Genomic DNA, 20,679 nt, shown 5'->3' with positions numbered 1-20,679 from the left:
CCCGTGGCGCAACGGGTTAAACCGCTGAGCTGCTAAACTTGCTGACCAATGCGGGAGTGCGGGGAGCTCCCGCTGTTAGCCCCAGCTTTTGACAACCTAGCAGTTCGAAATTATCTTGATGGTGTCTACGAAGAGAGGCTCTTCGGCTTAGAAATTGAGATGAGCACCAACCCCAGAGTCGGACATGACTGTCAGGGGAAAACCTTTACCTTTACCTTAGCTCTGCTGTAGCCACCAGTTCAATACCGACTTACCAAGCTCAGTTCAACTCGACTTACCTCTTAATAGATCTACTAGAAAGGATTACTCCCTTAGTGACTTCTAAACATCTATAACTGATTCCTAGATATGTCGGATGATGATCGGATCACGTTTTAAGGATCTAGATACGAAGTGTAGTTTAAGATCCATTGACTTGAAGGTTGTGGCAGGGCCCTTGGCCTTCAAATGAACTGACCCACACCAATGGATGTTTCTTTCTCCTCCCCTCCTCCGCTTCTGAAGCGATTTAGGGCGGGTCTGCCGCCGGGAGTGCCAACAGACCACAAACCCGAGGCCAGCCTCTGAGAGACAAACCATTTATTCGGAGTGCACATAACCTTTTTTTCGACATAGCTTATTTGGCCAAGTTCAAATGTCGTGTTTGTTCGTGTGCGTGCGCGCGATGGTGTCAAAAGTCGGTGGAAGAAGTGCGGTTCTGTTTTTTGTTTTTGTTTTCCTCTTGTTCTGTGGGAGGAATGGGAACAATGGAAAAAGGGGGAGAAAAGAAAAGTCCGAGGAGGAAAGTCTTTTTGTTGTTGTTTTGGGGGAGATGAGACAACATAAATCTGGCATGCCACAAATCAACAAAGAAAAGAAGAGACCACCAGGTCCCAACACCCTCCCCTTTAGGGCGCTGAATCCGAATGTGGCGCCTTGTAAACAACTTGCCCAAAGTAAACCGGAAATCGGCGCCTGCTCTCTAGAGGAACGTGCTCTGGACTTAAATAACAGTGAAGACGTTGATCCCTTAAGCCAAGTGTGTGTGCGGGGGAAGACTCTTCCGAAAGGAAGTCTCTTATCTTTCTGTCCTCAAACGCGGCCAGGGACTGAAGCACGTTTGGAAAAAAGGTCGCTACTTGGAAGCCAAGTCTGTGTTGACCCCCCCATTCATTCCCCCGGACCCCGAACTCCCTCCCCATCATCCCGAAGAGGGAGGAGGTGGAGGAAGAGGAGGCGGGCGGGGCCGGTCCGTTAGGAGCAGAACATCTTGCTGCCGGCTTTGGGGAAGGCCAGGAAGTCCTTGCCGGGGTCCTGGGGCCCCGCCAGGCCCTTGAGCACGGCGGCGGCGGCGGCGGAGCGCCCCAAGGCCCCGCTCTCCAAGAGGGCGCCCTTGGAGGTGGCCCAAGACACTGCGGTGTTGCTCAAGGCCTGGTTCAAAGTACTGTGCCGGAAGAGCGGGTCGTGGAAGACGCCGTCCACCCAGTTCCTGAGGTTGGCCACGGGGGAGTCCTTGGGGGCCGGAGGGGCAGCGGGGCCGGCCGAAGAGGAAGAAGAGGACGAGGAGGAAGAAGAGGGTGCCCCCTGCTGGCGCTTCAGCATGCATGAGGGGAACTCCGCCTGGTTGAGCGAGGTGGCCGTGTGCGCCAGGGACCAGATGCGCGGCTTGCTGCCCGGCTCCAGGAGCTGCTGCTGCTGGTGTTGCTGCTGCTGGTAACACGGCTTGGCCTCGCAACTCCTCTCGCAGCTCTCCGCGGAGTCCTTGAGGCAGCCCTTGGTCCCAACACCCAAGGAGGGAGGCTCCTTGCAAGGTTCCGCCACAGGCCCAAAAGGAGGCGCCTTCAGCTCGCCCTCGGAGCCCTCTGACTCCAGCGGGTCGTAGTCGTCCAGGTCGCTCAGGCCCAGCTCCTTGTCCTCCTTGCTTCCGGGATCTGGGGGGGGGGGGGGGGTGAAGAAGGAATTTCATGAATGTACGCAATTAGCTCATCGGTCATTCATATTCACCGACTGAATCTACACTTATCATTCTTAATACAGGCATTCTCACATTGACACGAGAGAAAGTTGGCAAAAATGATGAATGAAAGTAGTCCTCGTGGACAACAAGTTAAACATGAGCCAACAATGTGACCCTGCAGCTAAAAAATCCAATGGGATTTTGGCCTGCATAAATAGGAGTCTAGATCCAGGGAAGTCATGCTACCCCTCTATTCTGCTTTGCTCAGACCACACCTGGAATCACACTGTGCTCAGTTTTGGGCACCACAATTTAAGGGGGATGTCGACAAGCTGGAATGTGTCCAGAGGGTAGAAGAGCAAGTAGGTAGCTGCACATTCCGCAGCAGCAGTGAGATTCCCAACTAAAAGAGGGAAGGTTGACTTGGTCACTATGTCGGCCCCATCGGTCACTCCACCTCCACATAGGCATGCATCTCCGTGCTCCTTCTCCGTGTTCCTTGCACATCTCAAGGCTTACTTTCAAGGGCATTAATATCTCTAGTCTTGGGGGATTGAAGGAGAAACGGAAAGGAGACTCATGCTTTCGCCCCAAGGAAAAAAGGACTTTGGGACCTACCGGCCATCTTCTCGTTTTTGAGGCCTCCTCCTCCTTGCCCCTCCCCGTCATCCTCCTCCTCTTCTTCCTCCTCGTAGGGCCGTTTCTCGTCGGCGCACTTGTTCCTGGGGGGCCAGGTCATCTTGTTCTCCTTCTTGAGGCGACGGCGGGCGTTGGCGAACCAGGTTGAGACTTGAGTGAGGGTCATCTTGGTGATGATGGCCAGCATGATCTTCTCGCCTTTGGTCGGGTAGGGGTTCTTGCGGTGCTCCTGCAGCCAGGCCTTCAAGGTGCTGGTTGTCTCTCGGGTGGCGTTCTTCCTCCGGGTGCTGCCGTCCATGGTGCCGTATCTGCAAGAGCCAGAGGCGTTATTAATACATCCAAGGTTGGGAAAAATTGCCTTTTGGGGACTACAACTCCCAGAATCTTTAAGAGGTCTTTAAAGAATGCATCTACACTGTGGAATGAATGCATTTGAACAGGGCACCACTTAAACTGCCCTGGCTCACTGCTATGGAATCCTGAGCTATAGTGGGTCGAGGAAGGTTCAAGACCTTGTAAAACTACAACTCCCATGATTTCATAGCAGGGTGCCAGGGAATTCAGTTTCCAACTTCATTCATTCTATAGTATAGAACGACATACCTGTCGTTGGGGTAGCAATCCTCTGCACACTTATTGGCAGTAAACTCCCAACGTAGGGCTCTTCCACACAGCCCTATATTTCAGAATATCAAGGCAGAAAATCCCACAATATCTGTTTTGAACTGGGTTATCTGAGTCCACATTGCCATATATTCCAGTTCAAAGACGATAATGTGGAATTTTATTCAGTTGTGTGGAAGTAGCCTAAGGGTCCTCTATGTTATCGATTGGATGCCATATAAAATCCACATTATCTAATTAGACCTGGATTATATGGCAGTGTAGACTCAGATAATCCAGTTCAAAGCAGATAATCGGTTTCGATAATCTGGATTATATGGCAATGTCGAAGAGGGCTATGTATTATTTTTGTATTTTTAAGTACTCTGCTATTTGATATGGAGTCCTGGGATTTGTAGTTAAGTGAAGAACTCTAACAACCACCATGGCAGACTACACAGAGAAGCCATTGAAATCCACAAGCATGTGGACAATTTCAACAGAAAGGAGGAAACCACGAAAATGAACAAAATCTGACTACCAGTATTTAAAAAACTCTAGAATCAGGACAGTCAATAAAGAAAACCGAGGAATTCCAGTCATGAAACAATCAGGGCCAGCTAACACCTCCCAACAAAGGATTCCCCCAGGCAGAAAGCAGCCAAGCTTTGAAGCTGCAAGGCTATTCAATGCTAATCAAGCTGGCCAATTGCAACATTGACACTTGCCTCAAACAGACAAGAGTTATTTCCCCCACCCTGGACATACACCAGGTATTTAAACCCCACTTGCTTAGTTTCCAACAGACCTCACAAACTCTGAAGATGCCTGTGGGCGAAACAGCCCGGAAAACTCACAGCAATTCGGGCCAAGAAAGCCTTCGACAACACACCAAAGCTCTTCTGGCAGAGCAGGCGAAGGGAACGAAAGGAACTACAACTCCAGGAGCATTGAGGCAGGACAAAGTGGTGCCAAATTGCATTAATTCTGCAGCACAGACACATCCTCAATTCCTAAAAAATGTAGATTTGGATTTAGGCCCCATCTACATTGTCATATAATGCAGTTTAACTACATTGAACTGCATAATAAGAGGCTACGCTGCCATACAATGCGGCTCAATCCAGTTAAACTGCGTTTTATGGCAGAGCCTTGGTTCACAATGTATTTGCACGGGAGAAGGCATGTAGATGGGCTCTAAAAACATAAAGCAGTTATTTAAAAGGATGCGGAAACACCATCTAGGTTTCTTCGGAAGTAAGGCTTCTCTGGGGTTTGCTTAGTAAAGGAGCACAGTACTTATACAGCATTCGTGTTCATCTGAACCGTGTTCAGTGAAGCTGACTTATTGTCACAGCCGGCTTGTGTGCATCGGGTTGCAAGATGGGAACATAGAGGGAAAATAAAGCCCATTTTGCTGCCTCTCCCCCCTAGAACACACCCAAGTCACCTTGGGGGTGTGCAATCATTAATAAACATATACATTTCTATGATTAAAGGTAAATTTCTCACCTACCCTTTCCTTCTGGAGTTTTTTTTTTTTTTGAAACGCACAAGACATTGGGCTACACCTGAATATTTAATGTACACCATCCAAGGAAAGGTCAGCAACACCCACCGGGCTTAAAAGGTTGGAGTAGTGTAGGCTTTTTTTTTTTAAAAAAAACGCCACTCCAAAGCATTTTTTTAAACATGATGCGTGGGGATGGAGGGAATAACTCGCCCAAGCCTCCCGTGTAAAAGCGGGCAGAATACTGGGATGTGTAGTTTGGTGAGGCACCAGTACTACTGGGCAAGGAAAAGGCTACAGCATTTGCAAAATCAAAAGCTCCCAGGATTCCTCAACATTGAGCCATGGTATTTAAAAGTGGTGTCAAACCGCATCCATCCTGCAGTGTAGACTTACCACAACTCTGTTGCTTAAACCACCAAGATGATTGTTAAAAAAATTGCAACTTGTTGGGGTATCTGAGCCGTTAGGCCCAAAATAATCCTCAGTTGGTGGTGATTCCACCCTAAATATAGCAGAGTACCAGACCTAAACTTCATAACCAGCAGAGTATGTGTCAGCAGCGGAAGCCTGCAAGCAGTTGAAGTACTACACATGGTGCTACTTGACTTCTGAATCAGTGAGCCAACACCAATAGAAGTCTTTGAAGACAATCCAGGGTGTCTAAGATATTCTCAAACAGAGGAGATCAGCCCCTTACTCAAACATGTGGACACAAAGTACCATATAGTGAAGAACACACATGAAGAGGGATTTATGAGGCTGGAATACTGCAGATCAGAAGATATGTTGGCAGACATCCTGATGAAGCCCTTAGGACAGTGGTTCTCAGCCTGGGATCCCCAAATGTTTTGGCCCTCAACTCCCAGAAATCCTAACAGCTGGTAAACTAGCTGGGATTTCTGGGAGTTGTAAGCCAAAAACATCTGGGGACACCAGGTTGAGAACCACTGCCTTAGGACAAGCAGAAGAAGATGCTGAACCTGATAGACTTGAGCAGTCAAGGCTGAAGAAGGGGATTTTTGGGTTTCCTCCCTGAACTGCACAAGTCTCTTGTGTCATCAAGTCCCCAGTCCTCAATGAGTAGCTAGTCTAGAGACAGGGCCAAGCTGAGGGATTCCTAACCCAACACAACTACTTCTACGTTGGCATAAAACTCTTCCACCCTCTACCAACGAGAGACTGCCTTGTCTCTTCCTTCCGTTGCCAATCAATCCCAGTGGCGCATGCGCGATGGGCGTCTCTATGCAATTAAGACGGAGCCATTGGAGTTTTCTGCGAGGGAGTCAGAGTCGTTGAAAGGAAGAGAAGTGATACAAGATCGATCACCGCAGCGCCCAGAGCGCTGGCGTTTAGAAGGCGCATGCGCAGAGAAAGGTCCAATGCTCTCTTAAGGGCATCCATTCTCCAATCCAAAATGATGGCAAGTCCCCGTTCAGTTAAATTAATTGGATCCACGGGGTCGGGACCAATCTCTTATTTTAATTACTTTCGGAAACATTGCAGCCGAGGAATAGACAAACTGGGAAAGTTACATGGTCTGGGGTAGGGAGGCGGATCCTGGGGGGGGGGGGGGGGGACCATTAAGAAAGGAAACTTTTCCAGTCTGTGGGTCTTATGCTTAAACAGTCAGAAACCAAGTCCTGGCGATGGATCAAAGGCTGGAGGGAACCTCAGCCTTTGAGGTTCCAAGAAGTATAAACAAACAAGCCTCGTATCAGTGCAAACATCCGGTTTATTTCATCCGGACACAACACAAGCCTAACCTGTGATCGCCACTTTTGGAGAGAGAGAAGGTGGGGAAGAGATAATCTCTGTCCAAACTACTGGCAGTTTGGTAACTGATTTCACCGAGAAGTGTAGAACTTGTGGCTTTACACAAACAGTATTCTACTCCCATTCGGATCCTGTCCATCTAGGCTGCACACTTTCGCTTCTTCGGCCACATTGTATAATGTAGGTGCACTCCAGGAGTCAAAAGGTCTTCGATCAGGTGCAGAAATCCTCACGTTTCCCGAGTGGGGCCTCGCAATAACCCATTGCTGTGGAGGGCCTTACCTGTCGTATTGGTACTGGCTCAGCGTGTGGTCGTAGGGGTAGTAAGCAGCCGCCTGAGTGATCCCCGCATGCGCAGAACTGCCCCCGTCCTTGGACTCAAAGCTGTTCTGGAACACGAAAGCCAAGCACAGCGTCATTCAACAAGCCCTTTGAAATCCTATCAGTTTCAGGGAAAGGGGTTAGAGCACTTGTTGGATACTATTAAGCTAATTGAATTAAATTGGAAGCTAAAGCAGCACCGAGTTCCTGTTCTGGGACAAATGGGGCGTGGGTGTTAATTAATTAACTAATTAAGCATTATTGTCACTGGAAAAGAAAACAAACTGGTGACATATTTTAGAGGGCAGATCCTTGGCCCAATATGTTTCAGATACTCAGAAGCAGTTAAGCAGCCTTAGACTGATAACATTTTTTGTTGTTGTGTGAAGGCTTTCATGGCCGGAATTACTGGGAATTTTCCAGGCTATATGGTCATGTTCTCTACTGACGTTTCGCCCACACCTAGTCTTGTGTTGTGAGGGGTTAGAAACTAGGCAAGTGGGATTTATGTTTCAGTCGAATATTCAGGGTGGGAGAAAGAACTCTTATCTGCCAGAGGTAAGTGTGAAGGTTGCAATTGACCAGCTTGATTAGCATTGAATAGCCTGGCAGCTTCAAGGCCTGGCTGTTTCCTGCCAGGGGGAATCCTTTGTTGGAAACGATTTTTGTTCATTGGTTATAAATATAGTTTCCAAATTGGGTCTATCATAGAAACACAGAAAATGTTTATTAAACTGAAAAATAATTGTTGCTGCAGGGCATCCTGTTTGTTCAATGAATATCTCATCTGAGACTCAACCAATTCAACATAGTTAGTGGCAGCTACAAAAAATGAAGCTTCTGGAGTATAAAAACTACTTTCACAGTAGGTACCGCCCACTTAAAAGGGTCAGTTTTTGTTACATAGTATAATTATTCATGCCTTAATTCTGACAATCCCTGCTCCTACTCCCAATGTAAACAAGATTTATTGTATACATTGGACTTTGCAAAGGGACCAAGGGGAAATTACTAGGAACAAACAAGGGTCAAATATGGCATTGTCATGGACAAAATAGTGGCATGCCTGTAATCAACTGGGAAGTGCAGTATGACATTTGGGGGAGGGGGACTCCTGGGTATAGATGTTGTTCCACATTTAAAGAAAACCATGACAAATCTAATGTACTTGCAAAACCAAAGTTGCCATGCATGGGTTTTTACATGTGACAAAGGCAAGGAACTTCCTCCTTGCTGGATCCATGCAGATAGCTTCTAGCAGTGGTGTCTCTTGAAATAAGTATTTGGTAACAAATAGTTCATAATGAACTTAAAGCAAACCCCCACATCTTTTGCTATTAGATGTCACAAACCAGTGTTGTGGTGTATAAAGTTGTGGAACCTCTATGCAGGGGCTAAGTTCTGGGATTTTTCAGTGAAAGACAACTACTTCCTTCCAGCCTCCTTTGATATTATCTATCATCTTCTCTGTTCTTTCAGAGGTGAGCCTCAGTTCTCACTGAGAAGTAGCTAGAGCATCAACAGCTTTTCTTAAAAGCGAAATGGAATTGTGAGTTATCATTCTTGCAATGTGAAGTGCAAGCGTGTGAACACACAGAAATGGATTGACACAGCTGTCTGAACTTTTTGAGGCTATGAGGATTTCCCCCATGATCCTGTCTCCTGATACTTCTGCATTGCAGGGGGTTGGATGGGATGGTCCTTGTGATCTCTTTCAGTCCTATGATTCTACTAGCTGGGTTATTTATGTCTTTCCATGTAATGATGGACCATAGTTACCATAATTTTTCATGCTACCTAGAGAGGATGGAGAGCCTACCTTCAAAATATTTGCTAGGCCTCATGTCACTCACTAGGCCCGCTCTGTACTACCCTCTTGTTACAGACTCACTTCAGTGGGTCATTTTCAGGAAAATGGGAAAGACAGACCGAAGGATTCTAGTTGCCTTTAAGATTTATGTAGAAAAGTAATGTAGTCTGAAATATGGTACTAAACTCCCCACCACCATTCACATAGATTTGTGATGTCAGCCATACATTTGCATGGGAACTGCTATGATAAGCTGTTTAGAGGTTTTTCCAAACAGATCCTATACCTTCATTCACTTCACATTTGTATTAATTTTTTTCTGTAAACTTGCCCCCATAAAACTAGATAAACACAACAGTCATGTATTATTATTATTATTATTATTATTATTATTAATAATAATAATAATAATAATAATAATAATAATAATAACACTCTGTCTGTCTGAATTCAGAAGTCCCAGGTAGCTTGAGAATGAACATGTCAAGCTACTCTGGGACTTCCGAATTCAGACAGACAAAGTGTTGGAGCACAATACTCCTGACCTCACAATCGTGTTAAAAACAAAGTATGGATTGTTGATGTTGGAATCCCAGGGGACAGCAGAAACAACTAGAAAAGCTGGCATGATATGAGGATTTAAAGATCGAATTGCAAAGACTGTGGCACAAGCCAGTCAAGGTGGTCCCAGTGGTGATTGGCACACTGGGTGCAGTGCCTAAAGACCTTGGCCTGCACTTGAACACAATCGGCACTGACAAAATTACCATCTGCCAGCTGCAGAAGGCCACTTTACTGGGATCTGCATGCAATATTTGCAGATACATCACACAGCCCTAGACACTTGTGAAGTGTCTGGTGTGTGATCCAGTACAGCAGTCAGCAGAGTGTCTGCTGTGGACTCATCTTGTTGTGTTTCAAATAATAATAATAATAATAATAATAATAATAATAATAATAATAATAATAATAATAACTTTATTTTTATATCCTGCCACCATCTTCCCAAAGGGACTCGGGGCAGTTTACAAGCAGGACTAAGCCCAGAGTTTACTAACTAAAAACACATTTAAAAACATAATAAACATATAACAATCTAATTAAACAATTGAAAACAACAGAGTATAAAAACAACATTAAAATAATCAAAGATCAATAATCAAACTAGAAATGGAGAACCAAGAGATTACTAGAGAGGTGTTCTCTCTAGAAATCTCTTGGTTTTACATGACTGGAGGAAGTTGATCACAGTCACACTGAAGGACCTAAAATTTCCTAGAGAGGGGTTCTCCCTAGGAATCTGTAAGGTCCTCCATCAGGAAGGAGGAAGTTAACCACAGAATTGAATAAAAAGTTGGAACTTAAAAAACTAGACCCCAAGTAGCCTTGGCCAATGCTACTGAATGGTGATCCTCAAGCCATTGGCTGCCAATCCATGGTGAATTTCAAAGGGAAGAAAGAAACAATTGAAGTTAGTGGGCAAAATATGGCACTGGTCCTTGGCACAACAGATGGCTTGAGACACATTTTCCTAGGTTGGGGTGTCAAACTCATTTTCATTGAGGATCACGGAGCCTTATTGTTGCCTTCAAATGACTGTTGACTCAATGGATTGAGAATCCACATAGACAGAGTGCCACCAAAATGTGTTTACATCCTGGTCAGTGCTCTTTAGTTTTTACCCAGTTTGGGTTCTCAGATGTTACTGAACAACAACTCCCTTCACTTTTGATTATCTGCTATGTGGAATTGGAATAATGCGAATTGAAAACCAACAGCACTTGTGGCTCTGAGGTTGGGGAAAGGTTAAAGGGCATTTTAAAGTCAGACATCATATTTACAAGCCTTTTATCTAAAATTGAACCCTACTATCCTGATGAAGCAGAGCAAACTACAGCCTTCCAGATGTCACTATATCACAACTCCCATCAGCTTTAGTCATAATGTTTAATTATGGGCAATACAGGAATTATAGTTCATAAAATGACATCTAGCTCCTTTTATAATCATGGTTATCCCTCTTACATCCGAGGTTTGGACTTTTGTAGATCTGATTATTCTGCCTAGGATTCTTTAGGTCCTTCAGTGTGACTTTCCAGGGGAAGTTGTATTGGAGGAGCTAGAGATTCCTAGAGAGAACAAAACAGTTTGACAAAATTTCTGTTCCTGGTTTCAGAGTATTACTTCCTATTTAATTGTGTGGTAGGTACTTTAAAAGTAGTTCTTATACTCTAGAAACGTTGTTTTTGTGGCTGCCACATACTAGGTTGAATTGGTTTAGATATTAATTGAAAAACTAGTGTAAAACATGGTGCAGGGTGTCCCGCAAAAAACAAAGTTTGGGCAGTTTAATAAACTTTTCCCATGCTTTTATGATAGAACCAATTAGAAAATGACATTTATAACACAGGAACAAAACAATATTACACAGTGTTATTCTCAGATGTGATTAAAATGTCATAGGAGGTAGTGGGTGGGGAAGGAGGATTCATTAGGATGTTGTAATGTGTTTGTTTTGTTAGTTATTTTAGTATCTATATTTGTCTCCTGAACTCACTGTTGCTATTTATTTTTTAACTTTTGTATTGCACCTTTTAAACTTGTCTAATGTGGAATGTTAGCAGCCTTGAGTCTCATGAGGAGAAAGGCCGAGTAATAATAATAATAATAATAATAATAATAATAATAATAATAATAATAATAATAATAATATACAATAAAAAGATTTGATTAAAAATGTTTTGCCTCGGATTCTTTCCGTCCTCCAGTGTGACTTTCCAGAGGAAGTTGTATTGGAGGAGCTAGATTCCTAGGCCCCTTCCACACTGCTCTATATTCCAGGATCTGATCCCAGATTATCTGCTTTAAACTGGACTATATGAATTCCCACTGCCAGATAACCTGGAACAAACAGATAATCTGTTGGAAAGTGCTACCTCCCAAGCCTCTCACTATTTGTTTGTTAATGTATATATTTGCTAACTTGATTTATATGTACAGTAGAGTCTCACTTATCCAACATTCTGGATTATCCAACGCATTTTTGTAGTCAATGTTTTCAATACATCGTGATATTTTGGTGCTAAATTCGTAAATACAGTAATTACTACATAGCATTACTGCGTATTGAACTACTTTTTCTGTCAAATTTGTTGTATAACATGTTTTGGTGCTTAATTTGTAAAATCATAACTTAATTTGATGTTTAATAGGCTTTTCCTTAATCCCTCCTTATTATCCAACATATTTGCTTATCCAACATTCTGCCGGCCCGTTTATGTTGGATAAGTGAGACTCTACTGTATATGTTGATTTTCCAGTTTGACTGTATTTCTTTGGTGTGGGAGGGACTATAGACATGTGATTGTACAGAGCATGTTCAGACTCAGGACTCCATTTTGTATTGAGTGTTTGCATCAGACCTCAGTGGAGGTGGATGCATGTATGTGTTTGGTCTTCAATGAAAGCAGATGTATGTGCTTGGATTTCAATGGAATAAGTTTGCTTTAGACCTCAGTGGAGGTGAATACAGGCATGTATGCTTATGGACTTCAGTGACTACAACTATACTAAAAGACTATGGACTATTGATTAAAAATGATACCTTGTGTTCTCAACACAGAGAAGCTATATCTCATCTGTAGCAGAACTTTAACAAGAAATGTGCATGTATGGTGAATTAATACAAGATATTTATGAGTAAACAAGTTATGTTATTTTTCAAAGAAGACTTTGTTTATTTATCTCTGAGTGCATATTTTAAACTAAGAAGTTTCAAGGGAGTGGAAATGTTTTTGGGTAACTGCAATTAAAACTGCAACTGCAATTTCAGCTTAAAAGAAACAACCGTCTTCTGCTTACCAAATATATTTCTGTAGTGACATGTCTTTGTCCTTGGCAGTTCAAAGACATGGTTCTTCAGTCTAACAGCTGAGTTACCTTTGTGCCATTGCATGAATGCTTGTGAATATCACTTGTTCAAAGGGTTGACTCCTAACAGGGCCATGCTTTTCTTGACTAGTGGTTTTCAAAAGGTGGTCTTCACATGTTCATGAAGATTCACCTTTGCCAAACGGATATAACATCTTTTTTCTTTTCAGTAAGGTTATGATTGCCATTTATTTCCAAAAGGAAATGTGCCCAGAGACTGGGTGCAGTTATTTTCCAAAATAATCTGGGATCGGATCCTGGGATATGGGGGCAATGTGTAAGGGGCCCTAGAGAGAAGAAACAGTGACTAATCATCAAATCCACCATAAGTCAAACCAGCAAATGTGGAAGGAGGGGACCATAAATCTTAAAGATACTGCCACATTTTTCCTGACCGCCCCTTTCCTCTAGAGTCTGGGGTATATCGCTAGGGTTTTAGCACCACTGGGATGCTGCGCTTGCGCGTTGGCGGTTGCCCCGGGGGCTTACCAGAGAGTAGAAGGCGGAGGCTTCGGTCCCGTAGGTGACGTAGTTGCCGTAGCCTTGGCTGTTGGCGTAGGGGTTCCCGTAGACCCCCAGGGCGGCGGCCGAGTTGAGCTCGTGCCTGGCCGTGGCCAGCAGCCGGCTCTCGTAGACCGGGCAGTAGACCGGCGCCTGCGCAGAGGCCGCCGCCGCTGCCGCCGAATCGGTCAGGCTCCGGCCGCTGGTTTCGCAGCACGTGGTCAAGGAGTTGGTGGTCATCAGGAACTGGACAGACAGACAGACAAAAAGAAAGAATTGAGGGCCTGCTGAGGCGCGGCTGCAAAGGGGAAGGCGTCCTTCTCCGATCCAGTCAGCTTTGCACTGCTGAATAACTAACTGCCTTTTGGCACCACTTGAACTGCCATGGCTCAAGGCTATGGAATCCTGGGATGTGTTGTCGAAGGCTTACACGACCGGAATCACTGGGTCGCTGTGAGTTTTCCAGGCTGTATGGCCATGTTCCAGAAGCATTCTGCCCCGATGTTTTGCCACATCTAGGGCAGGCACCCTTAGAGGTTGTGAGGTGTGTTGGAAACTAGGCAAGTGGGGTTTATATATCTGTGAAATGTCCAGGGCGGGAGAAAGAACTTTTGTCTATCTGTGGAACGTGTGAATGTTGCAATTGGCCAGCTTGGTTAGCATCGAATAGCCTTGCAGGTTCAAGGCCTGCCTGCTTCCTGCCTGGGGTAATCCTTTGTTGGGAGGTGTTAATTGGCCCTGATTGTTTCTTGTCTGGAATTCCCCTGTTTTCTGAGTGGTGTTCTTTATTTGCTGACCTAATCCAACCAGAGAAGTCAGCCATAGCAGAGTACTTGCTGAACCAACCTGGACACACACAGCATATTATTTGAGAACACAGAAATGCTGAAACACTCTGATAACCATCATGTCAGACTACACAGAGAAGCCACTGAAATCCACAAGTGTGTGGACAATTTCAACAGAAAGAAGGGGCCGGGCTGTGGCGCAGCTGGCTAGTAACCAGCTGCTATAAATCACTACTGACCGAGAGGTCATGAGTTTGAAACCCGGGTCGGATTAAGCCTCCGACCATTAATAGCCCCGGCTTGCTGTTGACCTATGCAGCCCTGAAAGACAGTTGCACCTGTCAATTAGGGAAATTTAGGGACGCTTTATGCGGGAGGCTAATTTACAACACCATAAAACCGCCAGCAAAACACGAGGAAAGGAATGCGGAAGTACAGCCACTACTGGACGGTGAAACAACAGCTCCCCCTGTGGCCGGAATCGTAAAGCTGGGAAAATATTAAAAATGCCTCTGAGTCTGTCTAATGTATGATGTTTGTCTGTTGGCATTGAATGTTTGCCATATATGTGTTCATTGTAATCCGCCCTGAGTCCCCTTCGGGGTGAGAAGTACCAGTATTAAAAAAACTCCAAAATGAGAACAGTAAATAAAGAACAACACTCAGAAAACAGGGGAATTCCAGGCATGAAACAATCTCTCAACAAAGGATTCCACCAGGCAGGAAGCTGCAAGGCCATTCAATGCTAATCAAGCTGACCAATTGCACCATTCACACTTGCCTCAAGCCCTCAAGCGTTCTTTCTCCCACCCTGGACATGCCACAGATATATAAACCTCACTTGCCAGGTTTCCAACAGACCTCACAACCTCTGAGGATGCATGCCATAGATGTGGGTGAAGAAACGTCAGGAGAGAATGCTTCTGAAACATGGCCAATACCGCTCAGAAAACTCACACCAACCCAATACTAGATTTGCTGTTGGCTGTCTTGCATCTCACCCAACCCCACTCTCCTTGGGGACATCTACACTGTGGAAAGGATACAGTTTGTTGCCACTTGAACTACCAGGGCTCAATGGTAATGAAATTTTGGGGATTTGTAGTTTGGCGAGGCACCAGCGCACCTTAGCAGAGGGCCCTTCCACATTGTCCCAGGGCCTTTCCACACAGCCACATAACCCAGAATATCCCCACATATCTGCTTTGAGCTGGGTTATCTGAGTCCACACTGCCATATAATCCAGTTCAAAGCATATAATGTGGGATTTTATTCAGATGTGTAGAAGGGGTCTAAGACTATTTATTTACATCTAGTTTAACTCATGGATGGGCTGTGGATGAGAAAACAGGAAAAGAGGTTGGGAACAGAGAGGTTGCGTTAGCTTGTGAGAAGTATCATTTATCACTGTCAACAGGTAAATACTTGTTCTGGGTCCCAGATTGTCTGTTTATCCCAGGTTATCTGGCAGTGGGGACTCATATATTCCAGTTCAAAGCAGATCATCTGGGATCAGATCCTGGGGTAAAAGGCAGTGTGGAAAAGCCCAGAGAAGGCTAAAGACCTTGCAAAACGACAACTCCTACAATTCTATTGAATCCAGCCAGAGCAGTTCAAGTCCTGAACCCTGCAGTGTGAAGGAAGGAAGCACTTTAAGGTGGGTTTCTTCTTCTTCTCCTGTTTGCTTGCCATGAAATGCCTCTGATACCCAATAGGATCTGCTGCCTAAACTGGAGAACGTGGACCTTTGATGGGAATCAGCCCCACACCCCCAAACACTTTCAATAGACCCCGTTCCTGCAAACCCATCTGCTCGTAGAGAGGGATCGGCTAGGGCTGGAAAGAGAGCGCGGAGGAAGGGAAAAGCGTGGAAACGACCCGATCCCGGCGGCAGACCTTCTTACCTGAGGTGCGGATGAATAGGGATATCCGAACTGGGGGTAGGACATGGCAACGGGGAGGGGGATCCCAGGTTCCAGGAGCGATCAGGAGAGGCGTCGGGGTCCGCTCTGCCCTCCTCTCTCTCGAGCGTCCGAGGGGCTGAAGGGGGGCAAACACAAAACAAAACCAAAATTCATGGCCCTGAGCCTAAAAATGCATGGGGAGGAGTATCTCTCTCTCTCTCCCCCCCCCCGAAAAACATTGATCAGACCCCAACACGGCTCGCAATCTTTCTAAAGGAGAAGCGGGGCGGTTCTGCAACACGCATCACAGCGAGGCATGACTGCAGTTGGACTAGGTCTGTGTGTCTATATAACATACATATACATATACCACACACACATACACACACAGTTGGGTAGCGAAATATATGTATATACTAGCTTGGGTACCTGGGTTATTTGAAAAAGTCAATTCTTAACTGTACAAAATGCATAAGGTTGTGGGTGAACTACAACTCACACCACGAGTTAACCCCCAGAAAATCCATCAGTCCTTAAAGTTTGTTATGTTGGGCAAGGCTGCTCTAGATGCATCATCGGTGGGGTTCAGTGTGCTCTCTGGCTGTAGGGTAAACTACAACTCCCACGACGGTGAGTCAGTCCCCTCAAACCCCTCTAGTAGATTAAATTAGTCATGGGAGTTCTGTGTACCAAGTTTGGACCAAGTCCATCATCGATGGAGTCACATTTTCCCTGGTTGTGGGTGAACTACAACCAGAGGCGGTCCAACCATAAGGCGAAATAGGCATTTGCCTGTGGCGCCATCGTCCCGGGGGCACCATCGTCCTGGGAGGAGGGCACCACTCTCCACCTCCTTCTCTTTCGGGCCTTCCAGCGGCCGCGCTGGGCCTTCCGGCCGGCGCAGACCCACCTTCGCACCACGCAAGCCCACCTTTGGGGCCTTCAGAGATTGTGAGGTCTGTAGGAACTTAGAAGCTAGGCATGTGGGGTTTATATATCTGTAGAAGGTCCAGGGTGGGAGAAAGAACTTTTCTTTGAAGCAGGTGTGAATGTTGTAATTAATCACCTTGATTAGCATTTAATGGCCCTGTGGCTTCAAGGCCTGGCTTCTTCTTGCCTGGGAGAATCTTTTTTTAGGAGGTGTTAGCTGTCCCTGATTGTTTACTGTCTGGATTTCTTCTGTTTTCAGAGTGTTGTTCTTTATTTATTGTCCTGATTTTAGAGTTTTTTTTAATACTGAGGGCTATCTGGGTTATCTAAGTCCACACTGCCCTATATCCCTGTTCAATGTTTAGTGCTAAATTTGCAAATATAGTAATTCCTACATAACATTACCATGTATTGAACTGCTTTTTCTATTGATTTGTTGTAAAACATGATGTTTTGGTGCTTAATTTTTAAAATCATAATATAATTTGATGTTTTATAGGCTTTTCCTTTATACTTCCTTATTATCCAACATTTTTGCTTATCCAACGCTTTTATTTTTCAGTGATTGGTTTGGGGGGGCGCCAAAATTCTGTTCGCCTACACTTGAAAAATACCTAGGGCCGGCTCTGACTACAACTCCCAGAAAGGAAGGTCAGTTCCCCTCAAACCCCTCCAGTAATCAAATTTCGGCATATCAGGTATGTGTGCCAATTTGGGTCCAGATCCATCAGTGTTTGGGTTCACAGTTGTTGGGAATCACCCTGGACTACTCAAGTCTAAATATAGTCAGATAGATGATAGAATTAGATTGAGGGAATCCTTTCCCTGTTTCAAAGCATGCCTAGATAGGCTTTACTGTGTTTCCCTCTATCCTGTTTACGTCACATCCCTTACTTTGAAGTTAGTAGAAATGTGAATCTTCAGGAGACTAACTTCTCATTGGTCAGAATATCCTTTATGGCCCCAATAAACTGGACCATGAGGTTGGAACCATTTTGGTTCATTCTTCTCCCTTTGTTCTTCAAGCTAACAACACCACCTTGCTGCTCCTCCAGGCAAGATGTAACTATCTAGATGTTTGTTATTTTTCCTTTCTTATTTTTCCTTAGAAACTAGTCTAGAGTAGACTAGACAGCTCCCAAGCCTTTCTATCTACAATGGAATTTTTTTTACCTGCATAAATGCTTTTTGAACTTTTACTGAGACTCTGCACTCCATTGCCATCCTAAATAGACAAAGGCTTCTCTTTGCTCACCATGTGTAAGTAACTGCTGCATTTGAAAATTTACTTTTGCTACTCTGCTATATTTTTGGTGGAATCTCCCCCAGAGAGGGTTAAATTGAGTCTAACCGCTCAGAGATTACCCCAACAACAGTGCTCTCTGGATGTAGGTGAACTACCACTCCCCCAAATCGAGGCCAACTTCCCCCAAAGACCTCCAGAATTTTTTGCTGGCTATGGGGAATCTTTGTGCCAAGTTTGGTCCAATTTCACCTTTGGACTTCAGAGTGTTCCTTGATTGCAGATGAACTATAAATCCCAGTACATACAACTCCAAAATGTCCAGGTCAACTCCCCTCAAAACCACCAATATTCAAGTTTGGGCATATTGGGTATGCATGCCAAGTGTGGTCCAGATCTATCATTGTTTGGTTTCATAATGTGCTCTGGATGTAGCTGAACTACAACTCCTACAAATCCCTCCAAAGAACACCAGTATCCTTTGTTGGTCGTGGGGGTTCTGTGAGTTCCAGATCCATTCTTGGTGGAGTTCAGATGTTCTTAGATTGCAGGCAAACTATACATCCCAGTACCTACAACTCCTACAAATCATGGTGAATTCTCCCCAAACCTCTCTAGTATATTCAGTTGCTGATGAATTCCCACATTCCTCCACAGGAAACCGTTCCCAGAGGTCTGTTTTGCGCAGGCGCGGAAAAGCCGAAGGAGGGAGGGGAGCTCAGTACTTTTAATTAGAAATTAATTAATGAGCTGCTGCCTCCATATCCATCAGTCGGACTAAGTTACAAATGAGGCCGAGCGAGAGAGAAAGGCGCGCTCGGCTAGGCTTTGGAAAGAATCAGCTATTGAAAGGAGCTCCGAGGCGGACAAAACCCAGCACAGAGGACGGGGAACCGGCCTGATCTGGGGTCCCCTCGTCTCCCGATCCCCGCCGCCCAAACTCCTGTGAAGGAAGGAAGGATAAAAGGCGCAGGCAATTGGGAGGAACATCCAATCTCTTCTTCTTTTGCTGACTGCTGGCCTAGGCATTGAAAAAGCAGCTTCATTCGACTTCTTTTTTTTTTTATAGAGGTGGCTATTTCGTCCTTGCTTCGGGGATACCCAGCAAAACGAGGAGGGAAGCACACATTTGAATGGCCTGTTTATCGCAGGAAGAACAAAAGGGACCCGGCTACTTGACAGTTCTTATCATTACCCTCAATACCCGCTGAGGCTTATGCAGACTTGCAGGACTTTTTAAAGCATTTCCTGCACATACATTGGGCAATGTCCTCTTGTAAGCCCTACAATTTAGACCTAAGGAAACAAATGACATTTAATGTATTTTTATACACACACACATATATATGGACATGCATACACACACAAACACACACACACATGGCCTATTGGGTTAAATGGGTCAGTTGGAACTAAACTTTAGACAGATAATTATCTCAGGAATATAACATAAATGGAATTTACTGTACACACACACATACACACACATATATATATACACACACACACACACACACACACACGCATACACATACATGGTCTAGTGGGTTAATTGGGGCAGTTGGAACTAACATTTAGGCAGATAATTTCTCAGGAATAGAATATAAATGGAATTTGCTACACACACAAGCACATGCATACACACAGGTACATGCACACATACATGGCCTAGTGGGTTAATTGGGGAAATTGGAACTAACATTTAGGCAGATAATTTCTCAGGAATAGAATATAAATGGAATTTGCTGCACACACACACACACACACACAAGCACATGCATACACACAGGTATATGCACACACACATGGCCTAGTGGGTTGATTGGGGAAATTGGAACTAACATTTAGGCAGATAATTATTTCAGGAAGAGAATATAAATAAATGGAATTTACTACACAGACATATGTGTGCACATGCACACACACACATGGTTTAGTGGGTTAATTTGGGTGGTTGGAACTAACATTTAGGCAGATCATTATCTCAGGAATATAATATAAATGGAATTTCTACATACACATACACACACACACACATGCATACATATATATGCACACACACATATACACACACACAGGGCCTAGTGGGTTAACTGGAGCAGTTGGAACTAACATTTAGGCAGATCATTATCTCAGGAATATTTTGATAGCATTTCTGCAAGTTAACAAAGTGAAACTGTACAAATCTATAAGAACAGCTCTCAACTGTTGTGTTTTGGTTAATTGTAAAGGATGTGCATGTTTTTTTTGTTTTTAAGACTCCAACAATAGCCTTGTAGGACAGTTGAATGTTACCAGGTCTGTCTTTACATCTTGCCCAAACATCCTAGAATCAAAGTGATAGCATGAAGGGACATCCTGGTTCCTAGCTTAGACTATATTATTTCACTATTACTACCATGAATGCATTTGATTTCACCTGTTTGGAAATCTAAACACAACCTGGCCTAGTAGATGCTTGGATAGGAGATCAATAAGCAATGGCCAGGAGCTCCAGATTGGTCCAGGCAAGGGATGATACTGGGGAGCTGTGGTCAAAGTGGATATTAAGTTTGATGGGCTGAGTCAATGTAAGGCTGTTTCTATGTTCTTTGTAGTAAAACTGGTCTGGTGCTGTCTTTCAACATTTTGAATGATGGTGGTGATGCTACATAGGAGTTGTCTTGATCTAATTGGGTGTCTGGCAAAGTACTATGTGCTACTGAATAATTTTAATATTTTTGGGAGGTTATGGGCCCAGATCATCGACTTGGCATGTTTTTTTCTAGAACTCATATGAAGACAGCTA

General features: G+C 44.5%; 1 protein-coding gene across 2 annotated transcripts in view; it reads right to left on the bottom strand.

Annotated features, from left to right (window-relative positions):
* Window positions 1–564: 564 nt before the first annotated feature.
* irx4 (iroquois homeobox 4) overlaps window positions 565–20,679 on the bottom strand; it is a 31,797-nt gene continuing 11,682 nt past the window's right edge. For both annotated transcript variants that reach the window (XM_003219816.4, XM_008108889.3), the window contains exons 2-6: window positions 15,719–15,854; window positions 13,015–13,272; window positions 6,747–6,853; window positions 2,555–2,883; window positions 565–1,910 (exon numbers count right to left, since the gene is read on the bottom strand). In XM_003219816.4, the coding sequence (XP_003219864.2) occupies window positions 1,234–1,910; window positions 2,555–2,883; window positions 6,747–6,853; window positions 13,015–13,272; window positions 15,719–15,763 (1,416 nt within the window). In that variant the 5' untranslated portion in view covers window positions 15,764–15,854 and the 3' untranslated portion in view covers window positions 565–1,233. The remainder of the gene's footprint in view (window positions 1,911–2,554; window positions 2,884–6,746; window positions 6,854–13,014; window positions 13,273–15,718; window positions 15,855–20,679) is intronic.

The sequence above is a fragment of the Anolis carolinensis genome, chromosome 4 (assembly GCF_035594765.1).
Source record: "Anolis carolinensis isolate JA03-04 chromosome 4, rAnoCar3.1.pri, whole genome shotgun sequence".
NCBI classification, from domain to species: Eukaryota; Metazoa; Chordata; class Lepidosauria; order Squamata; family Dactyloidae; genus Anolis; species Anolis carolinensis.
Note: the sequence above shows the minus strand (reverse complement) of the source record. Positions and strands in the feature narration are given on the sequence as shown.